Genomic DNA, 27,830 nt, shown 5'->3' on the forward strand with positions numbered 1-27,830 from the left:
TTATCTGTATGAGATTTATAAAAATTTGTCATATTATGATCATTGTTCTGGTTTAATCTAAAAAAAACATATCTTTTTAGGAAGTCTTCTGCCTCTACATGCTCTTTTACACAGGAAAGAAAGAATTTGTGAATTAAGGTAATAAACGCAAAACGAGACGAAGCTGGAAGGACAACTCATAACAACAGTTATAGATGCCAATTCTTATAAGCGTGCTACCAATTCACAGGCATCCAAGTACAATATCGAACAACTTCTGATTCCACACAAAAATGCAAAAAAAATGAAGAATTAGCTGTTTAAAGCAAAAACGAGTCTCGTATTAGTGCGATGCCTTGAATTTCAAACTCAATTTCAACTAAATCAACATACAAAAAGCATTTTTTTTGCAACCAATACTGCAGCAAAAGTGACTGAGCTGTTTTAGTGTGTGTCACCAGGTTAATCTCTCCTAATCGAATGGAAGCCGTCCTCAACAGTCAACGACACTTAATTAGGGGGCATATTCAAGAAGCTAGGCTCTTCCTCCTACATAAACTCTATATAAATAAACTGTTATTTGATCTTCTTTATGGGCTTCCACTTTCCGACTTTACTTCAAGGGGGCCTCTGTATTTGGTCACTCTGTACCAACATGTGCAGCTAAAGATGGAAACGTCAGCTAACTGTGGAAGCAGCTCTCCTGCGCTTTGAAGGACACTGAACCAGATTTTCACTCATTCCCAGAACCACGGCTCAGCCTTATGAATGTTCATGTGCATCTCCAACGGTCAGCTCCATTACCACAGAAGTGCATGGTCAGTGACCCTTTTGGCCGAGCTTAGAAGGCTCTCAGACATGCCTGACTGTCCTGTGTCTCTCCCCGTGCAGTGTTGCAATCGCTCTGGTTTCCTGCACTACCCCAGGGGCCGATGGCATCCAGTATTGACCCATTGGTGTAACATCAATCACACAGCCAGGTCTCAGTATGACAATGATCATAGTGCCCCCTGCTGTACGTCCACTGTTACTGTCCTCGCTAACACTGACAACATCAACAGCTAACAACAATGAAAAGAAATGAGTACCTTCATAACAAAGATGAAATATCTGGTAAAAAAAAATAATAAATTGTTAAATGATTGTCCAGAAGAATAAGCTAAAACAGATTTATGGAGGGGGGCCAAATAAAAATTAATTTGCCATTACATACGTATTTCCCCCCATTCTCAGCCCACAAACACAGATCGTTACCACCTCAAAGCTTTAGGAAAAATATAATCATTTAAACATTTCTTTCTCAAATTCCACTATCGCGTCGTTAAGAAAATAAAGGATATTTATTTTGCATATATGAGGAAGCAGCACCTGTAGCGGGGGGGGGAGGGGTGTCCAGGCTAGATGTTCAGGGAGGGGGGCAAGGTGAAGAATGGGGTAGTGTTTCTGCCCCTCCATCTCGGCCACCCGAGACAGTGCCTCCTCTTTTCTCTGTCCGTACCTTTCCTTCCTCTCTCTTCATTCCAAGGCGAGTTGAAAGTTTAAGCATTTTATCATTTTTTTATACTGATATATATATATAAACATATTTGCATACATATATTTATATATATACACCCATATATATATACACACTTTATGGTGTACTAGGGTTTTTCCCTCTGAAATCTCCTTTACATTTTTTCCTAATTCCACAAAAAAAGATTCACAAATGCGTGTGTGTGCGTGTCCATTGCCCCTAAGCAGAATCCTCGTGTTGTTCAATTCCCCAGATACCAGGACTGAAAAGGAAAGAAAAAGAGACATTTAGACACAGAATTAGGACATTTGTCCGTGCACCTGTTTATCTGTTTGTCAGAGTAATGTCACAAAAACACCAGAGAGGAATCGTCCAACAGTCAAGCTGTCAGAGTTACCAAGGAGGACATAGGATTTGAGGGACGGGGGTGGGGGAACACGACACTATTTACGATCCGAAAACTGACACCGGGAGCCAAGTGTCCCCCAGAACACTCAGAGGTTTGGGGTTTGGGCTTAGAGTTAAAGAACATTACACAACACAGATGGCAAGTAACGGAGCATGTGACACACTATGATCTTACCTTAGCGGCGATGACAGGGGCAATTCGAGGATTTTTTTAAGGTGGCGAGCATAGGAAGGGCCATAATTCATGCAAAGGGGGCAACCTTATCTTCAGCCAATGATATGTTTTGAATCAGTGAGTGACGGAGGAAGGGGCCCTCGGAGGACCAACCAGCTTTCAGGGCTCCGCCCCTGCCTACGTCTCTGAGTAATTGCAATCAATGAAACACACAATGGGGGTGCAGTTCTGCTACAGTTCTAAATAATGCAGAAGCTTTTTTTCTTATTTATTCAAGAACCCCCCCACCCCCACCCCCCACACCCACCATCCCCATATTTCAAACAGATGATTTTTAAGTGTCATTTGTAATCAGTGTTTCCCCTCTGAATTGGCCCCAAAATCCAGTCAGAGCTATTAAAAATAATTTGGGGTAAAGACCTATCAGAGCCAAAGCGAGACCCCAGAAGGACTAAACCCAGAGTCTTTCAAAATACCTTCTAATAAGGTTTTGGCTCTTGCCTGAAAACCACTTAATGCTTTTTAACTTTTGGAATTCCCTCCACACTATATGCCCTCCCCAGGATTTTCCATCAAGGTTTCAGTCTTTTTAACCCCCCTGCCGGTCAACCACCTCCAGCTAAAATACGATTCCACTGATGTAGGAGGAAGCCAACGATCCCTGTGAAAGGAGCGAGTGACAAGTCACTCAGTCAGCTCTTCCATGCTCCATCCCTCAGAGTCGGCATCCAAACACACATGAACGAGCTTGTATTACCATCTGTGTGCATAAACATGTACACAAACCGCGTCTCCGCCCGCCAGTTTGTTTAGAGGAATGGTGTATGTATATACCGGTGTATACATACATACGTAAATATATATACACACACGCAAACTTACAGATCTGAACCCCACACTGCTATCTGTACAAGACCCTGGTTGATGGATACTGAGAATTTAAACATTGGTAAAAGGTAAATTATGATTCGAGCAGCTGCGCTCCATTATAGACGAGCATGTCAGTTAAACCATACGCGAGCAAACGAAATAAACTGTGAAAAAGCCACAAGTTTGGCAGAGGGACGGGTGCGTCCGTCTGTTTCTTATATAAAATAGAAACCATATGAAAAGTATGAATGTTTATAAAAGGTTTATGTATCAAACTGGGACATCTGCTTCATTTCATAGCTTACGCTGCTGACTCGTCGAGGGGATGAATTCCTTTACCTTCTTAAGTATTGCAAAATTGGACTCAAATGCATATACACAACTAATTGCACATACCTAGGAAAAAACAATGTAGAAAAGAAATAAAATACATGGTCTGTTATCTTTTTAAAACTTATGATTCAGTAGATGTCTGGGCCATAACAATGCATGCTTTCTTTGGCTAGATCCTCCATTAGGACCCAGTGTCAGTTGGCCATTCACAGAATATGGGATATCAGCAGTTTAATTATTAACAAAAGCTTTGGTGCGTTACCTGTACCAGTAAAATAATACTGCACAGCATGGCAAGACAGGGGTGGTTCTGGTACCATGTAACCCGGCCTTCCAAACAGGAACCAGGAACTCAAAGCAGCTCCATGTAATAGTTCCACAGCAGCTGCACTCGATTTTTAAACTGAAACTTCTGTCCAAGTCTGTTTACTTTGGCAGGCAAGAGTAAATTCAGAGACTATTCTATATTTACAGGCAGTTATCTGGAGTGACTTCCAGTTCTAGCTGGAAATTCACACGAGCACCACCAGAAGAACACGCTACTCCATCAGCCGCAGTGAGAAACACGCCTATGGGTCGTCCTCATTCTGCTGTGTCGGCCTCAAAGTCAAACGCTTTCCTGCAGATCTGCGTTTCCCGTCACTGGTGGGAAGTTAAAACGCGATACATTCTCAGACGACTGCTTACTTCAGAGAGGGAAAGAACCACATCCCAGCAAGCAATGTTTTCGACGGGTAGCTAATGCCAGAAAGCCATACATACTGATTAAATGGAAATACTGATTTAAGTTGAGCTTCATTCATGGAACAAATCAGGAATCAAGTCCAAACTGTGCCCTCATGTAGCAGTCTTGCTTATTACTCATAAATGAGCGTTATAATAATAATAAATCTTTATTTGCCATTTGCACAAGGGCAGAGTAGAGATACATTGGAGTTCTTCTCTTTGCTCCCCCCCTCTGGCTCGCCGTCGCTTGGGGGCCAAAGCACAGGGTCGTCCAACGTGCAGCTTCCTGGGAGCTGAGGGTTAGGGGCCTCGCTCAAGGGCCCTCGGACATGTGACTGTTCCGCTGACGCCGGGGCTCGATCTGGCTCTCTCTCTATCACAGGCACAGAGACTTAGCCCGCTGAGCCTCTCCCCAGACACTGCCCCCCCCCCCCCATTATTAAGGGTTGGGGCAGAGGGCAGCATTGTCACCCCCAGGGTTGGCGGCTGGAGTCCCGCCATGCGTTGCGTACGTCCCTGCGAAGTGCAGGCAGCCCGAAGGCAAAGTCAGTCAAAACTCTGTCTCTTTATTGCCCTTGATATATGAGCGATGCCCTGAAACAGACTGGCATCTCGGCCAGGGGGCTAACTGGGCCCATTCTGTCTGGGACAGACTGCAGCCCCCACTGAACTGGGTTAGCGGTTAGAAGATGAGCAGGTGGTCATCATTACAGACCTGACAATGAAACAGTCTCATCCTTACAAATTGGTACATTCCAATGTAATCCATCCATTCGGAATTTACAGTTCTTCCATTTAAATGTAATTACCTGTAAAGTTTATTTATGCTGATGCTGTTCAGGCCTTCTCCTCTGAGAGGAGAGTGGGGGGGGGGGGGATTCCAAGAAATCATTAAAAATATTGTGTTGCTGTGGAGAAGAGGTGAAGGTGCCTTTCCCATTTTTTTTGACCTGCACTTTTAAATGTTCAAAGATTAGGCAGACCATAAGCACTACCACGGTAATCAATGGAAAGTTCAGTGACGGGAGAGAATGACCTGCGGATATCGTGGATGTATATGCTGACTCTCCACTTACACCGGGAGCCGGTCCAGATACTATCTGCTTACGGCATAACTTCAAACAGAAATATCTCAGCGCATGTTTACAGGAATGTTTTTTTTTTCTTCCAACAGAGAAATCAGCAACAGCTTATCTTTTTTTCATGGCCTTTTCTGCAGCGCAAGGAAGTCACCATTGTATCGCTAATGGAATAACACAAAAGATCTCAAGTCAGTTTGAAACTCTTAACAGGCGGGAATGAGCAGGGGCTCCTGCAGGACTCAGAACGCCAAAAGTGCCGCCCAGACCTCGCAGCCCAGAGAGAGGCCCAAGTCAAGGTCACGTCAGTAGCTAACTGTAACTGAGCGCTCCATTCAGCAGGAATGCAATTAGCACTCTTCCACTATGGGCAAAGGCTTAAGTCACCCACTGTTCTGTCGCTGACCGCTATGTCAGTGCCTCCTGGGGACCTATCAGGTACCTGCGCTTCCTGTGTGGGTGAGACAGAAGGACACGCACCCGGTCACTGAGTAATCCTACTTGGCAAAGAGAGAGCTAATAGCCCAGGACAATGAAAAATCGCAGACGAAACTGGCACTGACATTCGGGAGGCGGGCATGTAAGCGGTTTTGAGATTCTCAGCTAACGCTAAAGGATGAGATTGTAGCCCATTAGCGTGCGTAACACAGACTTGTGGGTAACACATGTTTTCAGACGCGTCCACTTGACACGGCCCGGCACTGTGTTCTATAGGAATGACAAGAGCAGGGAAGCCATTGATTAGTACGTCCTGTTATTCTTTTTCCGCCTTCGCTCCCAAAAGACAAGTTTATTCTTCAATTACATAACGTCTGGTTTCCCGTAGCAACCAGACAGCCCTGGACGTGACCATTCCGGTCCAAGCACATAAAGACCCCCGCTGCTTCCTTTCTTTCCTGCTTGCCCCCTCCCTGAGTGGAGCCGTGGGGCTGCAGTAAGGGAAGCCCCGGAGAGGGGGTGTGGGGCTAAGAGAGCCCAGTGTCGCCGCGGGAGACGAGGCTCCTCCCACTGACTCACGGGGGGAAGGCAGCACCTGGGTTGGAAAACAAGAGCGGCTGTGCTGCCGCTCGCTTTGGCAAATTTGTCCAGGAATTATTACGAGAGGGAGGAAAGGCCGAAGAATAAGAGAGGCACGACCTGAAAGCCTGACCGCATTCCTCCTTCTCCACAGTCTGGGCACCTATGATCTTGACGCATCAAACTGTCAGACATCACCTCGCACTCACCAGACGCTGACATGCAGTGCACGATGCGAGTTCTTCAAATTCTGCAAATGGCACCTGATTGCGGAAATAGCCTGTAGCAGCTTACTGCCAGACATTTTAAATGCTTATGATCTAATTAAGGTGTCCTTGGTTTCTCATTACCTACCGGATCACTTATTTAACATACTATATGTGTTACTCTAAATGTTCCCAGAATACACACACACACACACACAAATTTGTATTCATATTTTTGTGGGGACCATCCATTCATTCTATGGGCATATCCCTAATCCCAGCAATGACAACCTTAACCCCTACCCAGCCCCAACCTTAAGCAAAAGTAACTAATCAAAAAAAAAAGTAGTCCCCACAACACCTAATTAACAGGAGACACTTGGTCCTCACACAGTAATCTGTACATGACCACACACATGCAGATCCTCCAACTCACTCAGCCGCTTGTTTAAGAATCGTGCTCCCCTCCATTGACCAGCTAAATCGACTTAGTGTGGTGCGCTTGCATTTTTTTTTTGGGGGGGGGGGGGGAATGGGCACTGCAATGCAGAAGGAAGCTTTTCAGTGCATCGCACTGCTGGCCACGCAGCCCTGAAAGGCAGGCCACCCAGAAGCCCAGAACACTGAGCACTCCCAGCATGCCCCTCTGCCGCTCCTCCGCACCAGCGAGCTCCACTGTCTTCGCTTCAACCTGACTTTGGCCTAAACTTTAGATATCTGTCCTCTTTTTAACTAGCATTAAAAATGTAGAAGGAGAGTTTGCCGTTGACTGAAAATGTTAAGGCTTTGTGTTTCTAGTCATCTAAGCCGTCTGTCTTTGTCTTAAATATAAAATGACAAAACCAACAATATGTTTGGAGAAAAGCCCTTGATATATGAGCGATGCCCTGAAACAGACTGGAACCCCGGCCAGGGGGCTAACTGGGCCCATTCTGTCTGGGACAGACTGCAGCCCCCTCTGAAAATGGTCTTCAAGTCCAGTGTTTCTCAACCTGGTCCTCAGGGACCCCAGACAGTCCATGTTTTTGCTCCCTCCCAGCTCACAGAACACTAGCCACACAATCATGAACAGCAAATACCTGGTACAGGTGGGCTGGGAGCTGGGAGGGAACAAAAACAGGGACTGTCTGGGGTCCCTGAGGACCGGGTTGAGCAACACTGTTCTAGTCTACGATATATAATTATAAATGTGAATTGTATTGCATGCATTTAATACTCTTTATTGCAGTTATCGTTTTCCATATAGTAAAACCCAGAAAAAAACTGTAACACTGCATGCATACTATAGTTAACATTCTAATTCTAAGCGTTTCACTTCCAGTGATTTGAACTAACACTGTTACACAACTTCTACAGACTTACAGACCAATCAGGAAGAGCAGAGTGAGTCTACAGGAGGTGAGGCATAAAGAGGCATTACAGCCCCTGAGCATTCGGATCCACATCTCCCTACGGAAATAATGAGGGGCTAAAGCACTCAGCTGGGAATATTGACGTGCGATTCCATTTCCTTCTGGCCCTGAGGGGTCAGAAACACAGCAGGCTGGTGTGAGCCGGCGGAGAGACGCGCTAAGGGCCCTACCTGTGCCTGGTAGAGTCCGCTGTGGTCCCGAGGTCCGATACCTACAAAAGACCGGCTGGTTGGGGGCGTCCCAGGGGCAGAGTATGCTAGGAATGAGAGGAGAGGGAGAGAGAGAGAGAGACAGAGAGAGAGAGAGAGAGAGGTGAGAAACTGAAAGCCCAGCAAATTCCAAGCATATAGTCAATATAATATCCCTGAAAAAAACTCTGTTGATTAATAAATAAAAGTGCATGAATCATTTTCAAGGATAGTGCAGAATCCTCAATAATTTCCTACGATATTCAGGGCAAGTAGGTCCCTCTAGCAGTGTGGGTCCATTTCAAGAGGCACGGAGAAATTCAAACTGTTTTCTCATTGGTCAGCACTTCCATGTGACTCAGCTGAAATATGTCCCGCATATATTAAAAGTAGTTCCCGCAAAGTGCCTGTTTGACTTTCAGGCTCTGAGGAGGAACAGCAGCAGCCAGCAGTGAGTGTGCATTACCTCACTCAGCACGGTGAATATAGATCTTCTGAGAGAGTAAATCATATCGATCACAACTGGTAGACAGACAGGGAGGGGGCAAACGGGAGGGGAAGAGCTGGGGGTGTCACTGGAGTGGAATGGGGCACAATGTAAATAACGCAGTAAATCTGTCTGAATATTTCTAACTGGAAGAGCCAGCCACATTATTAATGGGGGGCTGTTTCTCGTGGGGGGCTGTTTCTCGTGGGGGGCTGTTTCTCGTGGGGGGCTGTTTCTCGGTGTATCTTCCCTGGGACTCAGCATATGGGCTGATTAGCAGATTCTTCACATTTGACTTCAGATATTCAGCATGTGCACAGAAGCCTCCTATGAGCGGCTCCGCACAGCAACGGCCAACGGGGCCATTTTCAGTTTGCTGCCGGCAAAACGCAGGCATCCAGAGTTTATGTTCACTCATTTATTCATTTTCCTATTTTCGTTTCAGACACTTCTTTAAAGAGAACTTAGCTTTCCAAAATCCCATTTTTTATATATTTGTATTCACTCAAAATCCAGTTGCATTTACCCTAATTCTGGAACATAAATACTGCAAGCTCATTTCGCAGGCTGTTTTTCGAGATTATTATAAAGTCTTGGACCGAAATATAAGCAATTAAACTGTGAGTTACAGGCCGACACAATGCACCATATATTAAGCTCAGGAGTAGAAATGAACAGATTTGGTTTGGTGTTAAATGAGAGTATTTTTCACTGGACTGAGATTGCGCCGGTGGTTTCACAGAGCACTGCACTCCATAGCCAGCCGAGTGCTCACTGGAAGCTTAAAGAAGCTAAAACAAAAGCTCCAGTCAACCAAATGCAGGGCAGCTGAAAGGGCCTTCTTAAACGCAACAGCTACTGTACCGCGACCAACCGTCTCACTGGAAAAAAACAAACCCCCCAACTAAGCTCAAACATAGCTCACCTGCCCTGCCAGTTGTGGCAGCCCCCTAAGCATGCTAGGAAATGGATTCATTATCACACTCCTTAACAGGCTGCTCGTGGTTGCCCTACTGCGAAAACTGGCAAAGATCCTGCATGATGGGTTTCACATGGCCGTCAGTAATCAGTGGTTATAAGTAAGAAACTGAATTTCCGCCATTTCCTTCCATCTTGGACGTGGATTTCTGTGTAATTGTAGGTGCAGACTAGACCATAAATATTCCAGGGATCTCAAAGCATTTGTGATCAGACTTTATCTTCTAATGAAATCTAAATAAATCTATCCGTCTTCTAACGACTTCTCTAGTACTGGGTGGCGGGGGGGGGGGGATAGGGCACAAAGCATGGAAACACCCTAGACCAGTGATTCCCAACCCGGTCCTTGGAGGCCTCCAGACGGTCCACATTTTTGCTCCCTTCCAGATAGTCCACGTTTTTGCTCCCTCCCAGCTGCCTGCCAGACGGTCCATGTTTTTGCTTCCTCCTGGGGGTCCTCAGGAGCTGGTTTATAAAACTCTGCCATGTATGATATGGGATGCCAGTCCGTGACAGTTCAACGGTTCATTGCCCGTCTTTGGACTGAAGAGACCCACACAGCACAGGAAGAACAAGCAAACTGTTCTCGCAGAGCGGGACAAATCTAAATTTTTTATAAATAAAAGTATCGCAGATCTTAATTATATCCCATAAATATCAGGAGAGGAAGATAACATACTTTGGGTACATTTCATTTCTTGCAAACATTCAAGCCACGATGTAACTATTCAGCTACCGCATGCATCCATTCCTTTGAGACACGAGCAGCACGGCACGTCCCCGCCGGCCGCTGTGGACCAGTGCGGAGGCACAGCACACTTACTGGGTGACGTGGGAGAGCTGGCCTCTCCCTCTGTGGTGGTGCTGGACTTGGAGTCGGCCGGCAGTGTGAGGCGGGGCATGCTGGGCGGGGGCGGGGGCGGGGGGGCCAGCATCTGAGAGGAGATGGCGTAGTGGCTAGGCACCTTCACCTGCCCGCTGCCGTTGAGCTGCACAGAGATAGAGAAGCAGACCCATGATGCATCTGGCCACCAGAGGGCAGGCCGACACAGGCTCCTGACTCCATCCACTTCCCAGGCTGTCATTTCTCAGCTTTTTTTTAAAGGAGGGCAACCTTACTGTCCTGCACAACAATGGATGGCACATGAATCAGCCACACTGCGGTGTACTGCGTGCGTCCTTTGGTGCTGCCCCCCCCCGTAGTCGCACTGCGGTGTGAGAATTTCAATGACTCTGCAGAATTGGCCGTGCGTGTTTGCTTTGGGGAGAGCCTGATAGATCCATCTTATCTCCATCCCGCCCCCCCCCCCCCTCAGGTCAGTGCTGGCCACACCATCACAGTCTCAGGGTCTCTTTGGGGATGATCCTTCACGGCTCCACATACACCGCCTGATATCGGCCTTCAGAAAAAGCATTGCTACTACCACCGCCCCCCCCCCCCCCAAAAAAAAACAAACAAACAAAAAAAAAACGAAGCATCTGAATCCCTAGAAACCGTACGGTTCATCGCGCGAGTCGTCACTTCGGGGTACAAGTGCAGCGCGGCGAGAGAAACGTGGAGGAGGCGGAACAGGTTTTTAGATGTTCATCCAGCAACGAGGCCTCCTGACTGACTGCTGAAGCGCAATGTAGCACAGCGTCACGAAATTATCCAGCTGCTCTGCCGAAATACCGAAACAACAGAGAAAAAGAGCTAAAGAGCCTTTGCAAGTGTATCACAGCAAATCCCCCGTTTTTAAGAAACGGAAACTTTTGATCATGCTAACCTTCCTGAAATGAATCAGTGTTTCTATGTTGTACCCCTGGTTTTAAAGGTAGGGGCAGTCATGGGCAGAGTTTTAGCACAAACTGATCTCAGACCTGCTCTGTCTGCTATTCTCTACACGTCTGTGCTGCCCTGAATCAGACACATTACAAGCCTGGGGCATGCATGGCTAATGAATCTGAGCAGACTCCGAATGATTTGTTTAGCTCAGATGTTTTAGCAGCAATGCTCTCAGTCTGAAATGTCCATATATCATCACAGACATAGTCCAGGGCTGCATTTCCCAAAACCTTAGGTGTCTATGATCAGCATCATAAAGAAACTTCAGAAAGAAACAATTCAATATTGGTGCTTTTCCACTGCCACCAAGAGACAACTCATACCCGAGCCAGACTGCAAAGAGAGACTAGTGTGATTCCAGTGCGGTTCCAGCTCACTTCGGTTTTCCACTGCAGAAGGGTCGGCTCCGTAAAGGCGTCGCTGGGTTTGGAGAGTAAGAGTGATGTAAAACTGAAGAGACGCTTATTTACTGTTCACACGGTGCAAAACATGATTTACTATGGGCTAATTTCTAGGGGCGCAACGATATACTCAGCCCACGAGACGAGACGAGACACGACACTGGGTTCACGAGAACGAGACGATATTTTAACAATATTTTAAGGGAAACTTCAAAGAGGAAATATATTACTGGAAAGCAGCCTTTTATTTGATTAATTTGAAAGATAAAAAAATGCTAAATAATGCAGATGTATGGCGAAATGTTTTGAATAATCACCATCATCATATGCAGTAAAGAACAGAACAAATATCTAGCACCATAAAATATTTCACCACAAACTCAAATGACAGTCTTCTCTCGTATTTGACTACTCAATTGAACATAAAATGGAATATAAATAAAACAATATAAATAACAATAAAACGTTCACTGCAATAAATAAAACATTTTTTTATGTTTTCTTCACTGGTGCAGTGGATTTAAGTAAAGAGTTATGATGGTCCTGCAGATGGCTTTGCATATTAGTAGCGTTAGCCGCTGTGTACGGCATTATTTTACTACTATGCTTACAGATGGTTCGTGTTTTGTCTGTCACCCTTTCGCCGTTTATATTTTCCGCCGGGTTCCCAAAATGCCGCCACACAAAAGATTTAAAACTGTCTACTATGATAATTTTGTCTGACGCTGACATGCTTACATCAGCTGATTTGCAGCGCCTTCGAGAGACCGCTATTCACTCCGACGAGAAATCTCGTCATGTTATAATATCGCGAGATCTCGTTGCACCCCTACTAATTTCTGCTAACACGTCTATGAGAACTGTCATGTTATGTTAGCGGAATTAGCATTAGCTTGCGTAAATTTGCATTACATTCCGTTCAACTGTACTTTTTAAGCAGGAGGTTGGAAATTTACAAATTCCTAATCACTGGGAATGCACCCGTACATCACTATGTGCAATATAACTAAAAATGAATAATATATAGAAAAGGTTTCTTCAGATAATCTGTGCATATCTACGCCAGTTTCTGGTATCTCTGTGCATTCCAACCAATCAGATGGTGGTGACGGAACCAGCTTGGTTTGGTCGCGCTTTCGACCCTGATAAGCAGGGCCAAGACAGCATGGGTACAGCTTACATAATGAACTTTTATACCAATGAGTGTCACTGAAAACTGATCCTAGACCTGTGCCTTGCTGCCGTGCCGTTTGCCTGGGACCTGCCTCACTTCACAGATACATATGTGATTCTCGCCACGCACTCTGCTTCCACTCACAGCATACTCACTGTTATGGATACCTAATGACATTCACACACTCAAGCGCTCTTGCAAAGTGCCTGTAAAACAGAAGGCGAATGTACGCAGTGACTGTGCCTACCTAATTGGACCAAATTAACAATATGGAGTATTATAGCTGACTCTGGGGAGTTTTCCAGAACACACAGAGAAGTCAGATTGCAGGGATACAGTGATCAGTGCACATCCCAACTCACAGTGGAGCCACAAACTCACAGAACGCCCAGACACACTTACAGTATTAACAGCTGTCAACACAAAAGCCCCCTAACGGGACCCGGGAAACACACTTAAACAGCATATGATAAAAAAAAATGTAATCAACATGTACCTGTGTGGTCAAAAAATGGTAAAATGGTAAAAAGCACCATGGGGGGGGGGGGGTCACACGGCTCTCTCACCGGGCCGGGTGCCTGGCTGGAGGGGTCACAGGCCAGCGAGACCAGGTCCTTCAGGGGGTCCTGGGAGCTGAGGTGCGGCGGGTACCGGATGGCCGTGTGTTGGAAGTAGGTCGACTGGGGCAGAATGGAGGTGGTAGGAAAGTGCAAAGAAGAGGAGGGGTGTGGACTCCGGGAAAGACCTGCACCAAGGAGAAAGCGGCACCGGGTTCAAGGGAAGCATGCATTTGCTGCTGCTGTGAAGTTTAAGTCGGAGCAGAATAAAAGGGGAAAACTGTCATTTTAACAATACTAATACTGGAAAACAATGGATTATTACGTTCATCATAAAAACAAACTTGGTAAATCCATTGTACAAAAAATGTGTTAATTTTATTGTTCCATCTTATTCAGTAGGTTCTCCTGGTGTAGGATCAAACACATCCAGCTCTGTTTAACATTTGGAAAGCCAGAGTTAACTTCATCACCTGCACAGCCAGTTATCTAGCGAAACAAAGCAGCTCTCCAGAATGCTACCCCTTATGATACAAACAGAGACTTTGTCCCCAGAGAATTTTGTCCCAAGAATGAGGCAACCGAGCCTCACATGAGAGACTCTGAAATGATTAATAGGCACAAAGCCACTGAAGTCAAAGTGGGAATCATCTCACTATTGCAATGCACCCAGTGATAATCAGAGACCTCCAACTCGCACGTTCATCTCCAAAACACCTATTTCCCTTCACAGAAAATGCAGTTTGGGTGCCTGTTACGATGCTGAAACATTTCTAACATGTTGTTATAACAACTGGGCTCCTGTTATAATGCTGAAACACCTCTAACATGTTGTTATAACAACTGGGCACCTGTTATAATGCTGAAACACCACTAAAGTTGTTATAACAACTGGGCACCTGTTACGATGCTGAAACACCTCTAACAAGTTGTTACAAAAGCTGGGTACAACAGCTGGGTACCTATTACATTGCTGAAACACCTCTAACGTTGTTATAACAACTGGGCACCTGTTACCATGCTGAAACACCTCAAACATGTTGTTATAACAACTGGGCACCTGTCACGATGCTGAAACACCTCTAACGTTGTTATAACAACTGGGCACCTGTCACGATGCTGAAACACCTCTAACGTTGTTATAACAACTGGGCACCTGTTATAATGCTGAAACACCTCTAAAGTTGTTATAACAACTGGGCACCTGTTACAATGCTGAAACACCTCTAACATGTTGTTATAACAACTGGGCACCTGTTACATTGCTGAAACACCTCTAACATGTTGTTATAACAACTGGGCACCTGTTACATTGCTGAAACACCTCTAACATGTTGTTACAAAATCTGGGTACAACAGCTGGGTTACAACAGCTGGGCACCTGTTATAATGCTGAAACACCTCTAACATGTTGTTATAACAACTGGGCACCTGTTATAATGCTGAAACACCTCTAACATGTTGTTATAACAACTGGGCACCTGTTATAATGCTGAAACACCACTAAAGTTGTTATAACAACTGGGCACCTGTTATAATGCTGAAACACCTCTAACATGTTGTTATGACAACTGGGCACCTGTTACAATGCTGAAACACCTCTAACACATTGTCATAACTACTGGCTTCCTGATTCTATGCTGAAGTACCTCTAACATGTCATTATTACAACTGGGCACCTGTTACAATGCTGAAACATCTCTAACAAGTTCTTGCAACAGTTGCTAGTACGGTAACCTGAAGCTGGCAGGAAGGACAGCAGCAGGTGAATAATTCAGGCTTAGTCTTAACTATTAAGTTAACTAGTACTGTTAACATCCTTCTGCATGGCTGCAAACTTGTGCCCGAGTGCAGTGTTACTTTTCCTTTGAGAGTGTGTGTTGTGTTTTTATTGCAGTGAGCGCACACAGTACAGCATGAGTGCAGTGTTACTTTTCCTCTGAGAGTGTGTGTGTTGTGTTTTTATTGCAGTGAGCGCACACAGTACAGCATGAGTGCAGTGTTACTTTTCCTCTGAGAGTGTGTGTGTTGTGTTTTTATTGCAGTAAGCACACACAGTACGGCATGAGTGCAGTGTTACTTTTCCTCTGAGAGTGTGTGTGTTGTGTTTTTATTGCAGTGAGCGCACACAGTACAGCGTTACTTTTCCTCTGAGAGTGTGTGTGTTGTGTTTTTATTGCAGTAAGCACACACAGTACGGCATGAGTGCAGTGTTACTTTTCCTCTGAGAGTGTGTGTGTTGTGTTTTTATTGCAGTAAGCACACACAGTACAGCATGAGTGCAGTGTTACTTTTCCTCTGAGAGTGTGTGTGTTGTGTTTTTATTGCAGTAAGCACACACAGTACGGCATGAGTGCAGTGTTACTTTTCCTCTGAGAGTGTGTGTGTTGTGTTTTTATTGCAGTAAGCACACACAGTACGGCATGAGTGCAGTGTTACTTTTCCTCTGAGAGTGTGTGTGTTGTGTTTTTATTGCAGTAAGCACACACAGTACGGCATGAGTGCAGTGTTACTTTTCCTCTGAGAGTGTGTGTGTTGTGTTTTTATTGCAGTAAGCACACACAGTACGGCATGAGTGCAGTGTTACTTTTCCTCTGAGAGTGTGTGTTGTGTTTTTATTGCAGTGAGCGCACACAGTACAGCATGAGTGCAGTGTTACTTTTCCTCTGAGAGTGTGTGTGTTGTGTTTTTATTGCAGTAAGCACACACAGTACAGCATGAGTGCAGTGTTACTTTTCCTCTGAGAGTGTGTGTGTTGTGTTTTTATTGCAGTAAGCACACACAGTACGGCATGAGTGTGACCATCAGCACCCCCACAGCGCTGCTGACACTGGCGGAGACACGGACGGCGGCGGGCTCGCTCACCACTGTGCACCGCAATGACAGGCCGGTGGTGCTGCGTGAAGCTGCTCAGGCGCGGAGAGTCTTCCTGGGGGGACGGGCTGTCCATCTCCGTCTTCTTCACCGTAGGAGAGATCCCTGAACGGGGTCGGGGGGGGGATGCATTATAATGATGGAGTTGTGGATGGCAGGGTGCAGATCTGCACAGCTCACTCTGCAGAAATATATATTTTTCAGTAACGAATCTGTACATGTTGAAATAAAAATTGACTATAAAAAGAGATGGTGTGCATGAGTGTGTGTGTATAGAAGGGTTATGTATATACTGCATTGTATATATGTGTATATTACATGCCTTCACAATGCCAAAAATCTTGTATTTTGTTTGGGTACTTATGGTTAAAGTTAGGGCTGGGTGGGGGTTAAGGTTGTCACTGTTGGGGATTAGGGTTATGCATGAATGAATGGATGGTCCCCACAAAGATATGAGTACAGTTCTATGTGCACGTGCGTACATGGGTGTGTGTGTGTGTGTGCTTGGGTCTGTCTTGCTATGCATCAGCATCCCATGCAGGGTGTCACCCTGCCTTATACCCTGTGCTGCCAGGGATAGACAAGCACGTTGGGTGGACAGAAAAGCACAAATAAGAACATGCAAACACATCCATTACCAGTGCTGTCTGATCAGAAGCTCCTCATCTTCCATTTAAAACCGTTATTATAAAATTACCACCTGCATCTTACAAACACTCACAGCGTCACTTTCACCAGATGACATGAGCGCAGGGGAGGGTCTGAACCTCGCATGGGCAACAGGGGGCGCCACGCATCAGGAGAATGCCTCTGCCTGTGCTGCAGAGATCTCCATCTGCCTTGAGGATTCAGAAGGTCCCCGTTTCCTTACAGAGCTCTAAAGCAGCGCAGGCTGCGTGGGGGTCCATCATAATACTCTGGGTCGACCCCGGTTCTGTGGGGGCTGCGTCCTTCTAACGCGGCATTCGAGGAATGAATGCGTCACGGCGGTGCGACCAGGCTGTCCCATCTCGAAGGCTCCTGCAAATGCGGCCTAGAAATGCGTCTTTCTTTTTCTGTGGCATGAAAGATCCACCCGTCGGATCCTACGCAGCCCAGCATATCCCAAGATTCATTGCACAGACAGAGGACTTTCGAAGGACGCAGTCCCTGAATTTGGACTGAGCCTCTGTCTCGTCAGCGAGACACGGCACACGGCACACGGCACACGGCACTTCATGCAGACGCCGCACCGGCTGCGTTTCCTATGTTAGGCGTTTCCTGCCAATGCGTACCGAGGCATCCCCCCCCCCCCACCCCGGCGCTGGCATCCGGCGCCTCCGGCCCTGATGGCCCATTGGGCCCACCTAGGCCGCTTCAGGAAAGATGCAGCAGTGCTGGAGGCTGATGTGGAAACTGCCAAGAATAACCCCCCACACACTAACCCCCCCCCCCACCACCACCACCACCACCGACCCGGCCACGTCAGACTGGGCCCCCCACAGCACTCCCCACCCCAGGAAAACTGCACAATGCAGAAACACCACAAATATTTCCCCCGCCATATATTTATACACGAATTCTGTGGCTGGGGAAAAAAAACACATAACGTTCACCCCCCACTGCCCCAATCCCTACTGCCACTCGTCTGTAAGCTAGTGCAACTGTCATTGCTGAATTCTGGGGAATCACTGCTTCACCCTAAAAACACATTTGGCCTATATAATTATAAGTATATATAATGTATCCTCTCTTAAAGGGGAAAAGGGGGCATTTCAAGACAAATCATTAAATTTCACAGTGAAAATTTCCCCACTCCTCACTGAACAAAGCTGCCGATCGGATTTCCGTCTCCCGTCGTCATTGGCAAACCCCAGCAGGACCTTCCTGAATCACACCACCTTCGCCCCATAGACAGGCAAAACGTGACATGGCTGGACAGTAAGAAGGTCTGGGCTTCTCCGTAGCCACCAGCGGAAAGGCGAGCATCTCAGGTGGTCAGCTGTGTCCTTCAGATCAGAATATTCAATAAGCCAATAAGTGGTTTCAATTTAGAGCCTGACGCCCTCTGAACCGCAGCCCCCCTCTACAAACACATACCGTTTTAAGAGTAACCATTTAATTGCATTAGCAGGCTCCCCCCCCCCCCCCCCGCCATCTAATGCTACCATTAGGCTCCTCTCCACCCCCACACGCCACTCTCCTCCGGGCCTGTCCATTAGCCAGCAGCCCATTCCCCTTCCCTGCTTCACTGCTTCTCCAGAAGCAGCCCTGACCGCCGGACAGCAGGCTAACGTCACCCCAGTGAGTCTCAGCACAGACACCCCTGGGGCCCACATTAATGTCCTACCAACGGTCCTCCAGCAAATTGTGGCATTTTTCCTTCTTTACTTTTTTTTTCAACTTTTAGCACATCAAATAAGATGGATTTTTTTGAAGGTTCATTGTCTGTTGGTCACTGAACAGCTGGAAAAGAGACGGTAAGGCAAAACCGGAAGCATCTAGCAGGAAAAACTATCCATCCGTCTTTCTGTCGTCCATTCCGCTAATCCAGAATGGGCCTGGAACCTATCCCAGGAATCAGGGGATAGGGGACACCTCGGGCTGGATGCCCGTCCATCACGAGGCGCAAACTAACACACCCACGTAGGCGTGCGCCGGGCCGGGAATTGGGCTAACAATGTTAAAAACTAAGTAAGTAAGCAGGGTTACGTTTTATCTCAACAGATGTTTTGTCAATTCATATTAATAAAGAATAAACATTTTAATAAAACTGATATTCATTAAGAATGGTTTTATATTTCAAGTTCAAGTTCGGGTCACAAGTACTAGATTACAGAGGTATCACCCAAACATATGACATCGTTTACTATACTTCGCTGTATTTTACCATACAACACATCTGCTAGCACGTAAACAGGGTCATGTGATCACGTAAGTATCCCAGGTCCCGCTAACAGCAGGATCGCTCGCCCGCCGCGGACGGGCCGCTCACCGCCTTCCATCTCCTCCTGCCAGTTGCGGGACCCGCTGGCAGGAGAAGTGGGTGATGGGTAGTATTCTCCCCCAGGACTGGTATCGATGTCGTCCTCCATGGAGCCAGACTTGGGTCTCTTGCTCCTGGGATGGAGAGAGAGGAGATGACTGAGTTCCTCTGGGGGGGTTACAGAGCGAAAATCCGGCAATGAGAAACTGCTGACAGCCCCCTCTTTCCGGCTTTGCTCCTGATTCGGAATATTAAACGGGATCGGATGTCAGAGCTGGAATTTGGGCAGCGCTGGGGCACCAGATAAATGGTATCGTATCACAGCGCCGGCAGTCACCTGACCCGCCGGGCATGGCGCTTTCAGAGGGCGGGGCCTTGGTCACCTGGCCCTCTGAGGCTACACTGCTGCCTTCAGTCACTGGCCTGTCCCTGCAGCCTTACCGAAAGCCGCTTTCCGTGACGGGAACCGGCAACCCGTACGGTAACCCACCGGCAGGCCAGCCGCAGCGCTGATCCGTCAGGATGCTGTTGTTGTTTTTTTTAAACTTACATTTGAATTACATTCATTATCACATGATTTTACCAATTCACCTGAAGTTTGATCCCAAAGGGTCACTGTGTGGCACTGCGTCTGTGATCGGCAGGTCACTGGTTGTGTGACGTCACTGTCGGGTCTATAAGCAAGGCCCTTAGCCACCAATTACTCTAGTGACTCACTGGCTCTGCTTTCTCAACTATATGTTGTTTTAGCAAATAGTATCTGCTAAATAAGCACATGCAAAATTCCTTTTTTAATGATAAAATTTGCCAGTTAAAATGGCACCATTTTGATTCAATGGTCCTTATTTTATTTTTATTTCTATTTTATTATCTTTGGAAAAAAAAAACAATATGTCACTTTCACTACACAAGACAAGGCCTGGGCACATTTTTGGGACCCTTTTCAGGGTGTTTCCTGCAGTGTTCAGGTGCGTCTTGTTGGCGGTGGTGGTGGGGGGAGGGGGGGGCACCGACCCGCTGGAGGAGGTGCTGGGCAGTGTCCTCCTCAGGCCGATGGCGGAGGGGTTCAGGTCATAGGCCAGGTGCCCCTGCAGCTCCCCGAGGGAGAAGCTGGGTCCTGCTCCCGTCACGACGGGGGCTGGAAGGAGACACAGCATGTAAGAGTTCCGTGGGCCGATCGGACAGCGACACCAAAATAAGGGACTGTCACCACAGCACATGGCACATGCCACTGGATCATGAAAACACAGATAAGCGCAACACATTACACACGGTTATTCCACCAGTTAGGATGCACAGGAATCACGGACATCGATAAGGGCACACACTCTTAAAGACACAGTGACACGAAAACACCTGGCAGCACATAGAGCCATACTGAAGCAGAATTCACAGGGTACCCTCCTTCCATCCGCACGCATTTGCGTGCACTGCGATGCATACGCATCGGCCTGCGCGTACAGTGCGTGCGTGGGTGGGTGGGTGGGTGTGTGCACGCACGTGTGCCCACGCGCATGTGCACAAGTGCCACGGGGGTATGAGCGGCGGACACCCAGCTCCGCCCACCTGCCACCGTCACTATGAGGATGAGATCGGGGTCTCCCACCATGAAGGCATGCAGGGCAGCCGACCGCCATCCCAGGGCTTACCTACTACCCTCCGCACGTTAGCATCCCCACTACCGGCTGCATAAACCCTTGCTATGCGCTGTCTAGGAAAAAGACAGTGAGAACAACGGCCCGATCGTTACTGGAGGCGCTGAAGGTCACCAAAGGGCATCTAGGACTGTTCTTCAACAAAAGCATCACCCTACTGCTGCTGCTTGAGACGTAGGTCCCACCAAAATCTGAAACAGTTTCTGAAGGCCAACGATCAGGAATCCAGGTTTTGAATATTCATGATTGGAGGCGGAGAGGGTCTCCGACAGTGAGACGCCGACACTGGGGTGATGTTTAGGCTATCAGTCTCACAGTCTGCTTCTGAGCAACCAGGCGACGAAAATGTTCAAAAAATGGCGCTAATTTATATAGAAGGCAGCGAAGGGTGCCCAAGCGTCCCTGGAACCCTGGGCGATGTGTAGAACCCTGGATGATGTGTAGAACCCTGGATGATGTGTAGAACCCTGGGTGATGTGTGGAATCCTGGATGATGTATAGAACCCTGGATGATGTGTAGAACCCTGGATGATGTGTAGAACCCTGGGCGATGTGTAGAACCCTGGATGATGTGTAGTACCCTGGATGATGTGTAGTGCCTTTTTCTGACTGCTGGACAATTCATTATCCTAATTATTCATGACAAAAATCTCACCAGGTATAAAACCAATACAAATACTAATTACAAGAGAATGAATTACAAACAAAAGTAACTTTTGTCTGAATCAAAGCTTTCTGAAAGCTACAGCTAGAGGAATTAATCTGAATGAGAAGACTTACAGGTTGTTTATATTTAGAGAAATTGATCTCAGCACCTTACCATTCAACCAAAACAGGGAAAGTTCGAGGCAGGCAATGGGAAGTAACATTCTTGAAAACTTTGGCTTCCTTACTTGTCCGCATTATAAATGTTTTCATACGGTGCATCTGTTTCCACACAAATAGCCTAAATCACAGGGACCGGGTCAGCCTGAGCCAGCGGCAGCTTGCGTCTCACCATCCCGAAAGCCGAGTGCCTTCGGTGAAACTCCAACAAAGGCTCAATATAAAGGGCTGCAAACATTTGCGAGACGTCAACTCCAAACAGAGTTCAGGGCGGAATAGCTAGAAAGAGTCTAAAAGCAGACAGGCTGTACACAAATACAAATAATTACATGAAAATACCACCAAAATGTGTAGGAAGGAATGGATGTGTAATGAATACATCTCAGTGGTAAGAGAGAGCGATCTACTGGGTGCACTGGTGTAATCTGGGAGTATAAAGATGACTGGGATGGTCTGGCAGTCCGCCAAGGTGATGTGATGTCTTTAGGATCTATAAAGTCCTAAAAACCCTTCCCTCCATCCATTTTAAATAAGCTATCATCCTGTAAGGGTTGTAGCGATGTGGATTGTGAATTGGCAAGCATGAGGGACACACACATTTGTAATTATACCTTTGTGGGGACTCTCCATTCATTTCTATGGAGAAAACTCTAATCCCAACCTTAATCCCTACCCAGTCCTAACCTTAACCATAAGTAACCAAACAAAATACAAGACTTTTGGCATTTTTTGTAGTTTTTTTGACTGCATTCACAACATCAAAATAACAGGTGTTTATCACATTGTGGTGAACATTTGGTCACCACAATGTAAAATAAACCTAATCCACACACACATACACCCACACACACACACACACACACACACACACAGCCTTGCATTATGGGTGATTTAGACCCATTAGATTTTAAGAAGAGACCCAGGAGAAATGCATGTAAATCAGGGCCTACATCAATGCAACACATCTACAGTCCAACAACAGACTGACCCACAAGGTCTAGGGGGTAACCACAGTAATTAAAGGTCTTCAGGGTAGCTACGCTCATCTGGAAACCTGCATGGATGCCTGCATTTCCTGCATCCTCACACACACGGTGCGGTCTGCACCTTCCAGAGGAGCCAGAGGTTGCATTTACCAAGACTAATTAGCAAAAGGATGCTGCACACGTGACCCTGGGTACTTAAAATACAAAAGGTGTAACACTCAGAGGCTCATATTGTGTGAGGCACATGTGTACAATGAGAAGGAATAATAGAGGAAAACACCACTGTTTCCTACTCAGAACTAGAGATCAGCACACTACATGAAGTCATGGAAGCGTCGCTTTGGACACAGTCTGTAAGTATGTGCTATAAATGGTTCCCTTTCAATGGGTCTAAATATACAAGCAGATATTAATCATACATCCAGCTACATACACAAAATGTAATGGAGAGACTGATTGTCCAAGGTGGTTTATTTCGAGCACAATCGTTAATTCAATGAACCTTTAATGCCTGCAAAATAACTATTAGCCTAAACATTGTTTTAAATCATGAGGATTATCACAGACACCATGTATTGTATTTTCTTACACATTCACATATCAAAAGAATCAAGGTTTAAATAACACTGATTTTGCAGAAAAGAGAATAAATGGTCTTACTTCTGGAGACTTGCACCAGCTCCGTCACACTGAAAACTCCCGACGTCACAAAGCTTTCCTTAAAATCCGGCGAATCTGCAAGAGACAGTTTGACACGAAAGGTTTTACTAATGGGGGATTGTTTTCCTGACACGGCGATAAACTCACCCCTGCTGCCACTGACGCTGGGCTAAGGATCTCACCGCTTTGTCAGCGTCGTGCTCAAAACAGCAATCAAACGAGTATCAGGAAAAAGACTGAGATCAAACAGATATGGCCGTGCAACTCATTTCCAAGCCCTGCTGAATAAGCCAGCATTTTCAGACACGGAGCAGGAAGAAAAAGGAAGAAGATAAGGCAGATAAAGAGGAAGAGGATAAGGAGTTAAAATTCAAAGTGTGAGGGGGTCATCTGTGAGGTGATGCTGCAGGGGCGGCAGCTTCGGTCAGCTGGCTGGAGTGAGATTTTCAAGTCTGCACACTCATTCACATTCACAAGTTTCATTACCTTGTAAACAGTCTGTAGGGTTTGCAAACTATCCCAACGCTTTTGATGCAGTTAATTTTCAGTTAATCATGGAATAACACAGATTTGCAGAAAGATTTCTGGCGTGAGCGCGAGATGCGTGAGAGTTGGCGACCCTGATGATACAGGTAGATGCCTCGTACGGCTGAAATATCCAGAGGTAACTGAAGGACGGCGTGTGTCCTCTGATTTTCATGAATTAATTTTAGCTGCACTGTCAATGAGTGCTTCACAAAACCGGTTCTGCGACAGGATCTCAGCTGCTTCAGGCTACCCAGCACGTCCCTCAGGCCGCGTCGTCCGCCAGGATTATACAGTCACCACACTGTGGCCGATTCCCATCATGAGTCACGTGATTCCGTCCACGCCCTCGCACCCGGGAGGCTGAGGTCACCGGACGTCAACACGCCGGAGAGAAACTGCGACGTGCGAGGAAAGGGCCAGACGGCACGAAACCGTCACTTTTTCCACTGATGAGTCCCAAACCGGAAAAAAAAAAAAAAAGTCAGACCAGACTTCACACTATCATCGTACGTTTTATTTTCTGAGAATATTCAAGATGCTTATATGCACACGTCTTAAAAATAACATACAGAGAATGTCACTGGACAGGCCATCAGGGGCAGAAGTTATTATTGCTGGCCTAATGAGGCGAGTCGCTTTGCTGCACTGCTAACGGCCTGTCTGTGTGCTGCAGAGAGAGCCACCTGTGGGGGGGCATCATCTGTCTGCTGGGGCCTTTTAAAGGAAGACAGCCGCGGATCCAGCCTTCGAGGTTCACCCCATGAGAACCGACGGCACAGGCAAACGCGAGCTCCCTATGGTCAGCACACGGGGGACAGACTCCATTCCCCGGTGCCCCCCTACTCATCCAGACACTCTCCAGCTCCATCTCAAAGGCTCCCTATCGAGCGCCGCGACGCAGGACACAAACAAAATCACAAACACCTGGAACCACTCCTGTGGGTCACAAAACCAGCCGTCCCCAGTTCTAATGCACGTGTCACTGTCGATAGCCTGCACCTGATTGATAGCGGGCATTACAGCCCTGTCCGTACCGGCCAGCTGTACCTGCATCAGAATTAACGTTACGTGTTCATTCAGCGCGCCATAATTACCGCGATGGCACAGGCCGCGCTCTGCTCATAAACGTCAAACCGCAACGCACACATGAGTCAGGCGGGCGGAAGGGTAGCAGAATCCCTGTGGTGACTGTGAGTAAGAGATTATTTTGCTGCAAACAGAAAGAGTGAAACCCAGATGGACGACTCACCGGAACGGCATGTAACCTCCTTACGAGTCTGACCTCCTTCCTGGAGGCTCTCGGCCTCCCTCACAGACCCACAGCCCCACAGCCCCGCAGCCCCGCGCTTCAGTCGCAGCCAGCTGCAGCTCGCGCGGTGAGGAACCGCCGTGTTAAAAAGCCCAAAGGCAGCCCTGGGTTGGCACTTTATTTATCCGAAATCCACTTCTGCAATTTTTATTTTTTTTTACTAAAAATACAAAAGAGAGTGGGAAGCCAGTGAGGACTTCTTGCCTACAGTACCTCGGGGTCACCCCACTCTTTGCAAGATCTGTTTGCCCCCAGGACTGCAAAGACTTCTGTTCTCTTTGATATAGTTCAGCTCACCTTCTTGGTTTGCGCTTTGAGTTAAAAACTCAAACACTGCAAAAATGAATTTAAGAGGATCTCTGTATACCAGGAATTTACATGCGTTTTCAAGTGAAAATGGTAGATTACCTAGATGCAAATAACATTATAAAGGATAGCCAACATGGATTTAGGAGAGGTAGATCCTGCCTAACGAATCTGCTTGAGTTCTTTGAGGAAGCTACAAGTGAAATTGATCACAAAAAGGCCTATGATGTGATTTACTTAGATTTCCAGAAAGCCTTTGATGTTGTCCCCCACAAACGGCTCTTGTTAAAGCTTAAAGCTGCAGGAATTTTAGGAACTGTGGCAGCTTGGATCAAAAACTGGCTAACTGATAGGAAGCAGCGAGTAGTTATTAGAGGCACTATGTCACAGTGGGCCTCCGTTTATAGTGGGGTACCGCAGGGTTCAATTTTAGGACCACTATTGTTCCTAATTTACATTAATGATATTGACACGAATACATACAGTAAACTGGTTAAATTTGCAGACGACACTAAGGTGGGCGGGGTAGCAGATACTAATCTAGCAGCAGAGAGGCTTCAACGGGATCTGGATTTAATTAGCGAATGGGCTGATACTTGGCAGATGAAATTTAACACAGATAAATGTAAGGTAATCCATGCAGGGAGCAGAAATATACAGTACAGATATTTTATGGGTTCCACTGAAATAAAGGTAGCTGATTACGAGAAAGATCTCGGTATGTATGTTGATGCTTCCATGTCCCACTCTCGCCAATGTGGGGAAGCAATAAAAAAGGCGAACAGAATGTTGGGTTATATCTCTAGATGTGTGGAGTTTAAGTCAAGGGAGGTGATGTTACACTTATATAATTCCTTGGTAAGACCCCACCTAGAATACTGTGTGCAGGTTTGGTCACCATACCTCAAGAAGGACATTGCTGCCTTAGAAAAGGTGCAACGAAGAGCTACGAGAATGATTCCTGGTCTTAGAGGAATGTCTTACGAGGAGAGGTTAGCGGAACTGAATCTGTTCAGCCTTGAGCAAAGGAGACTAAGGGGGGATATGATTCAGGTCTATAAGATTCTAACGGGTCTGGATGCTGTTCAGCCAAATGACTATTTCAATATTAGTCTAAATACTAGAACTCGTGGCCATAAGTGGAAATTAGCGGGAGAACATTTTAAAACAAATTTGAGGAAGCACTTCTTTACACAGCGTGTAGTCAGAGTATGGAATAGTCTTCCTGCTATTGTAGTGGAAGCTAAAACCATGGGTTCCTTTAAATCAGAGCTAGATAAGATTTTAACAACTCTGAGATATTAGCTAAGTTCTCCCCAAACGAGCTTGATGGGCCGAATGGCCTCCTCTCGTTTGTAAATTTCTTATGTTCTTATGTTCTTATGCGTTAGAGAATTTAATTGTTAATTATTTCTAATTTAAATTTATTTGATAGTCAAGAGTGTTGCTGTGACCTTATCCCCTTGTTGCTTTAAATGCTGTATTGAGCGTAAGGGTGTGACCGTGAGGGACACGATGCTGTTCTGGTGATCAGAAGGTTGCTGGTTCAGATCCCAGACTGACAGAGTGATGTCACTTTTGCATCCTTGAGGCCCTTAACCACAGCTGTCTAGAGATCAGCTGACCCTGCATTCTCAATATGTCACCCTGGTGTTAGCATCTGAAAAAAAATTAATGGACCTCTTTATTGGTTTTTTTACATGCCAGAAAGACATCTACAGTTGCCACTGCCATGGCAGCGGAAGCTGGGCGGAGCTCATTCTGACCAGTGGAGGAGGACGGTGAAGGGAAACAGGGCATAATGGGGTGGCGTGATCAAAGGACGGGGCGCTCGGGGGTGGCGGGCCGAGCCTACCTGTGGTGGCTGCTCTACTGTCCTCCTGGTCGGAGCCGATTGCCGTCTGTGGGCTGCTGCTCTGCTCCGACTCTAGAGGAGAGAAAGAGAGGCCCAGGGATGAGGTGCTGCCATGTGGACGTTCCCTAAAGACTGCTGGGAGCCACCCACTGGCCCAGTAGCACCAGCTTGACCACCACTATTATTTCACACCTTTTAAGTAAATCCAATAATAATTACAGAAAATGGATGGATGGATGCATGGATAGATGGGTAGACGGATGGATGCAACTACCCTCCAACCTGCCTGCCCTTGGCTCAACACGATGCCTCGCCATCCATCCTGCGGCTGTGTGTCTATTAATCCTGCCATCGTGCATCAAGCACCACGTGCCTGCACCGGTCGGCCGCTGCATTGAGACATATATTTCAACCCCTGTATTAGCTTAGTCATTTCATCTTGTCTGTATTAGCTTAGTCATTTCATCTTGTTTGTTTGACTCATCTGCCGGCCCCTGGAGGATGGGCTCCCCCTTTGGGTCTGGTTCCTCCCAAGG

At 46.6% G+C, this 27,830-nt stretch overlaps 1 protein-coding gene across 4 annotated transcripts in view; it reads right to left on the reverse strand.

The window, feature by feature from the left end:
- Positions 1 to 1,300: 1,300 nt before the first annotated feature.
- The window catches only part of LOC111860246 (nuclear factor I/C), an 80,845-nt gene continuing 54,315 nt past the window's right edge, over positions 1,301 to 27,830 (reverse strand). For all 4 annotated transcript variants that reach the window (XM_023843741.2, XM_023843743.2, XM_023843740.2 and 1 more), the window contains 9 exons: positions 27,295 to 27,366; positions 23,297 to 23,371; positions 20,185 to 20,308; positions 19,180 to 19,304; positions 16,197 to 16,310; positions 13,341 to 13,519; positions 10,198 to 10,363; positions 7,892 to 7,977; positions 1,301 to 1,757 (listed from right to left, as the gene is read on the reverse strand). In XM_023843741.2, coding sequence (XP_023699509.1) covers positions 1,737 to 1,757; positions 7,892 to 7,977; positions 10,198 to 10,363; positions 13,341 to 13,519; positions 16,197 to 16,310; positions 19,180 to 19,304; positions 20,185 to 20,308; positions 23,297 to 23,371; positions 27,295 to 27,366 — 962 coding nt within the window. In that variant the 3' untranslated portion in view covers positions 1,301 to 1,736. The remainder of the gene's footprint in view (positions 1,758 to 7,891; positions 7,978 to 10,197; positions 10,364 to 13,340; positions 13,520 to 16,196; positions 16,311 to 19,179; positions 19,305 to 20,184; positions 20,309 to 23,296; positions 23,372 to 27,294; positions 27,367 to 27,830) is intronic.

The sequence above is a fragment of the Paramormyrops kingsleyae genome, chromosome 15 (assembly GCF_048594095.1).
Source record: "Paramormyrops kingsleyae isolate MSU_618 chromosome 15, PKINGS_0.4, whole genome shotgun sequence".
In the NCBI taxonomy this organism is placed as follows: domain Eukaryota; kingdom Metazoa; phylum Chordata; class Actinopteri; order Osteoglossiformes; family Mormyridae; genus Paramormyrops; species Paramormyrops kingsleyae.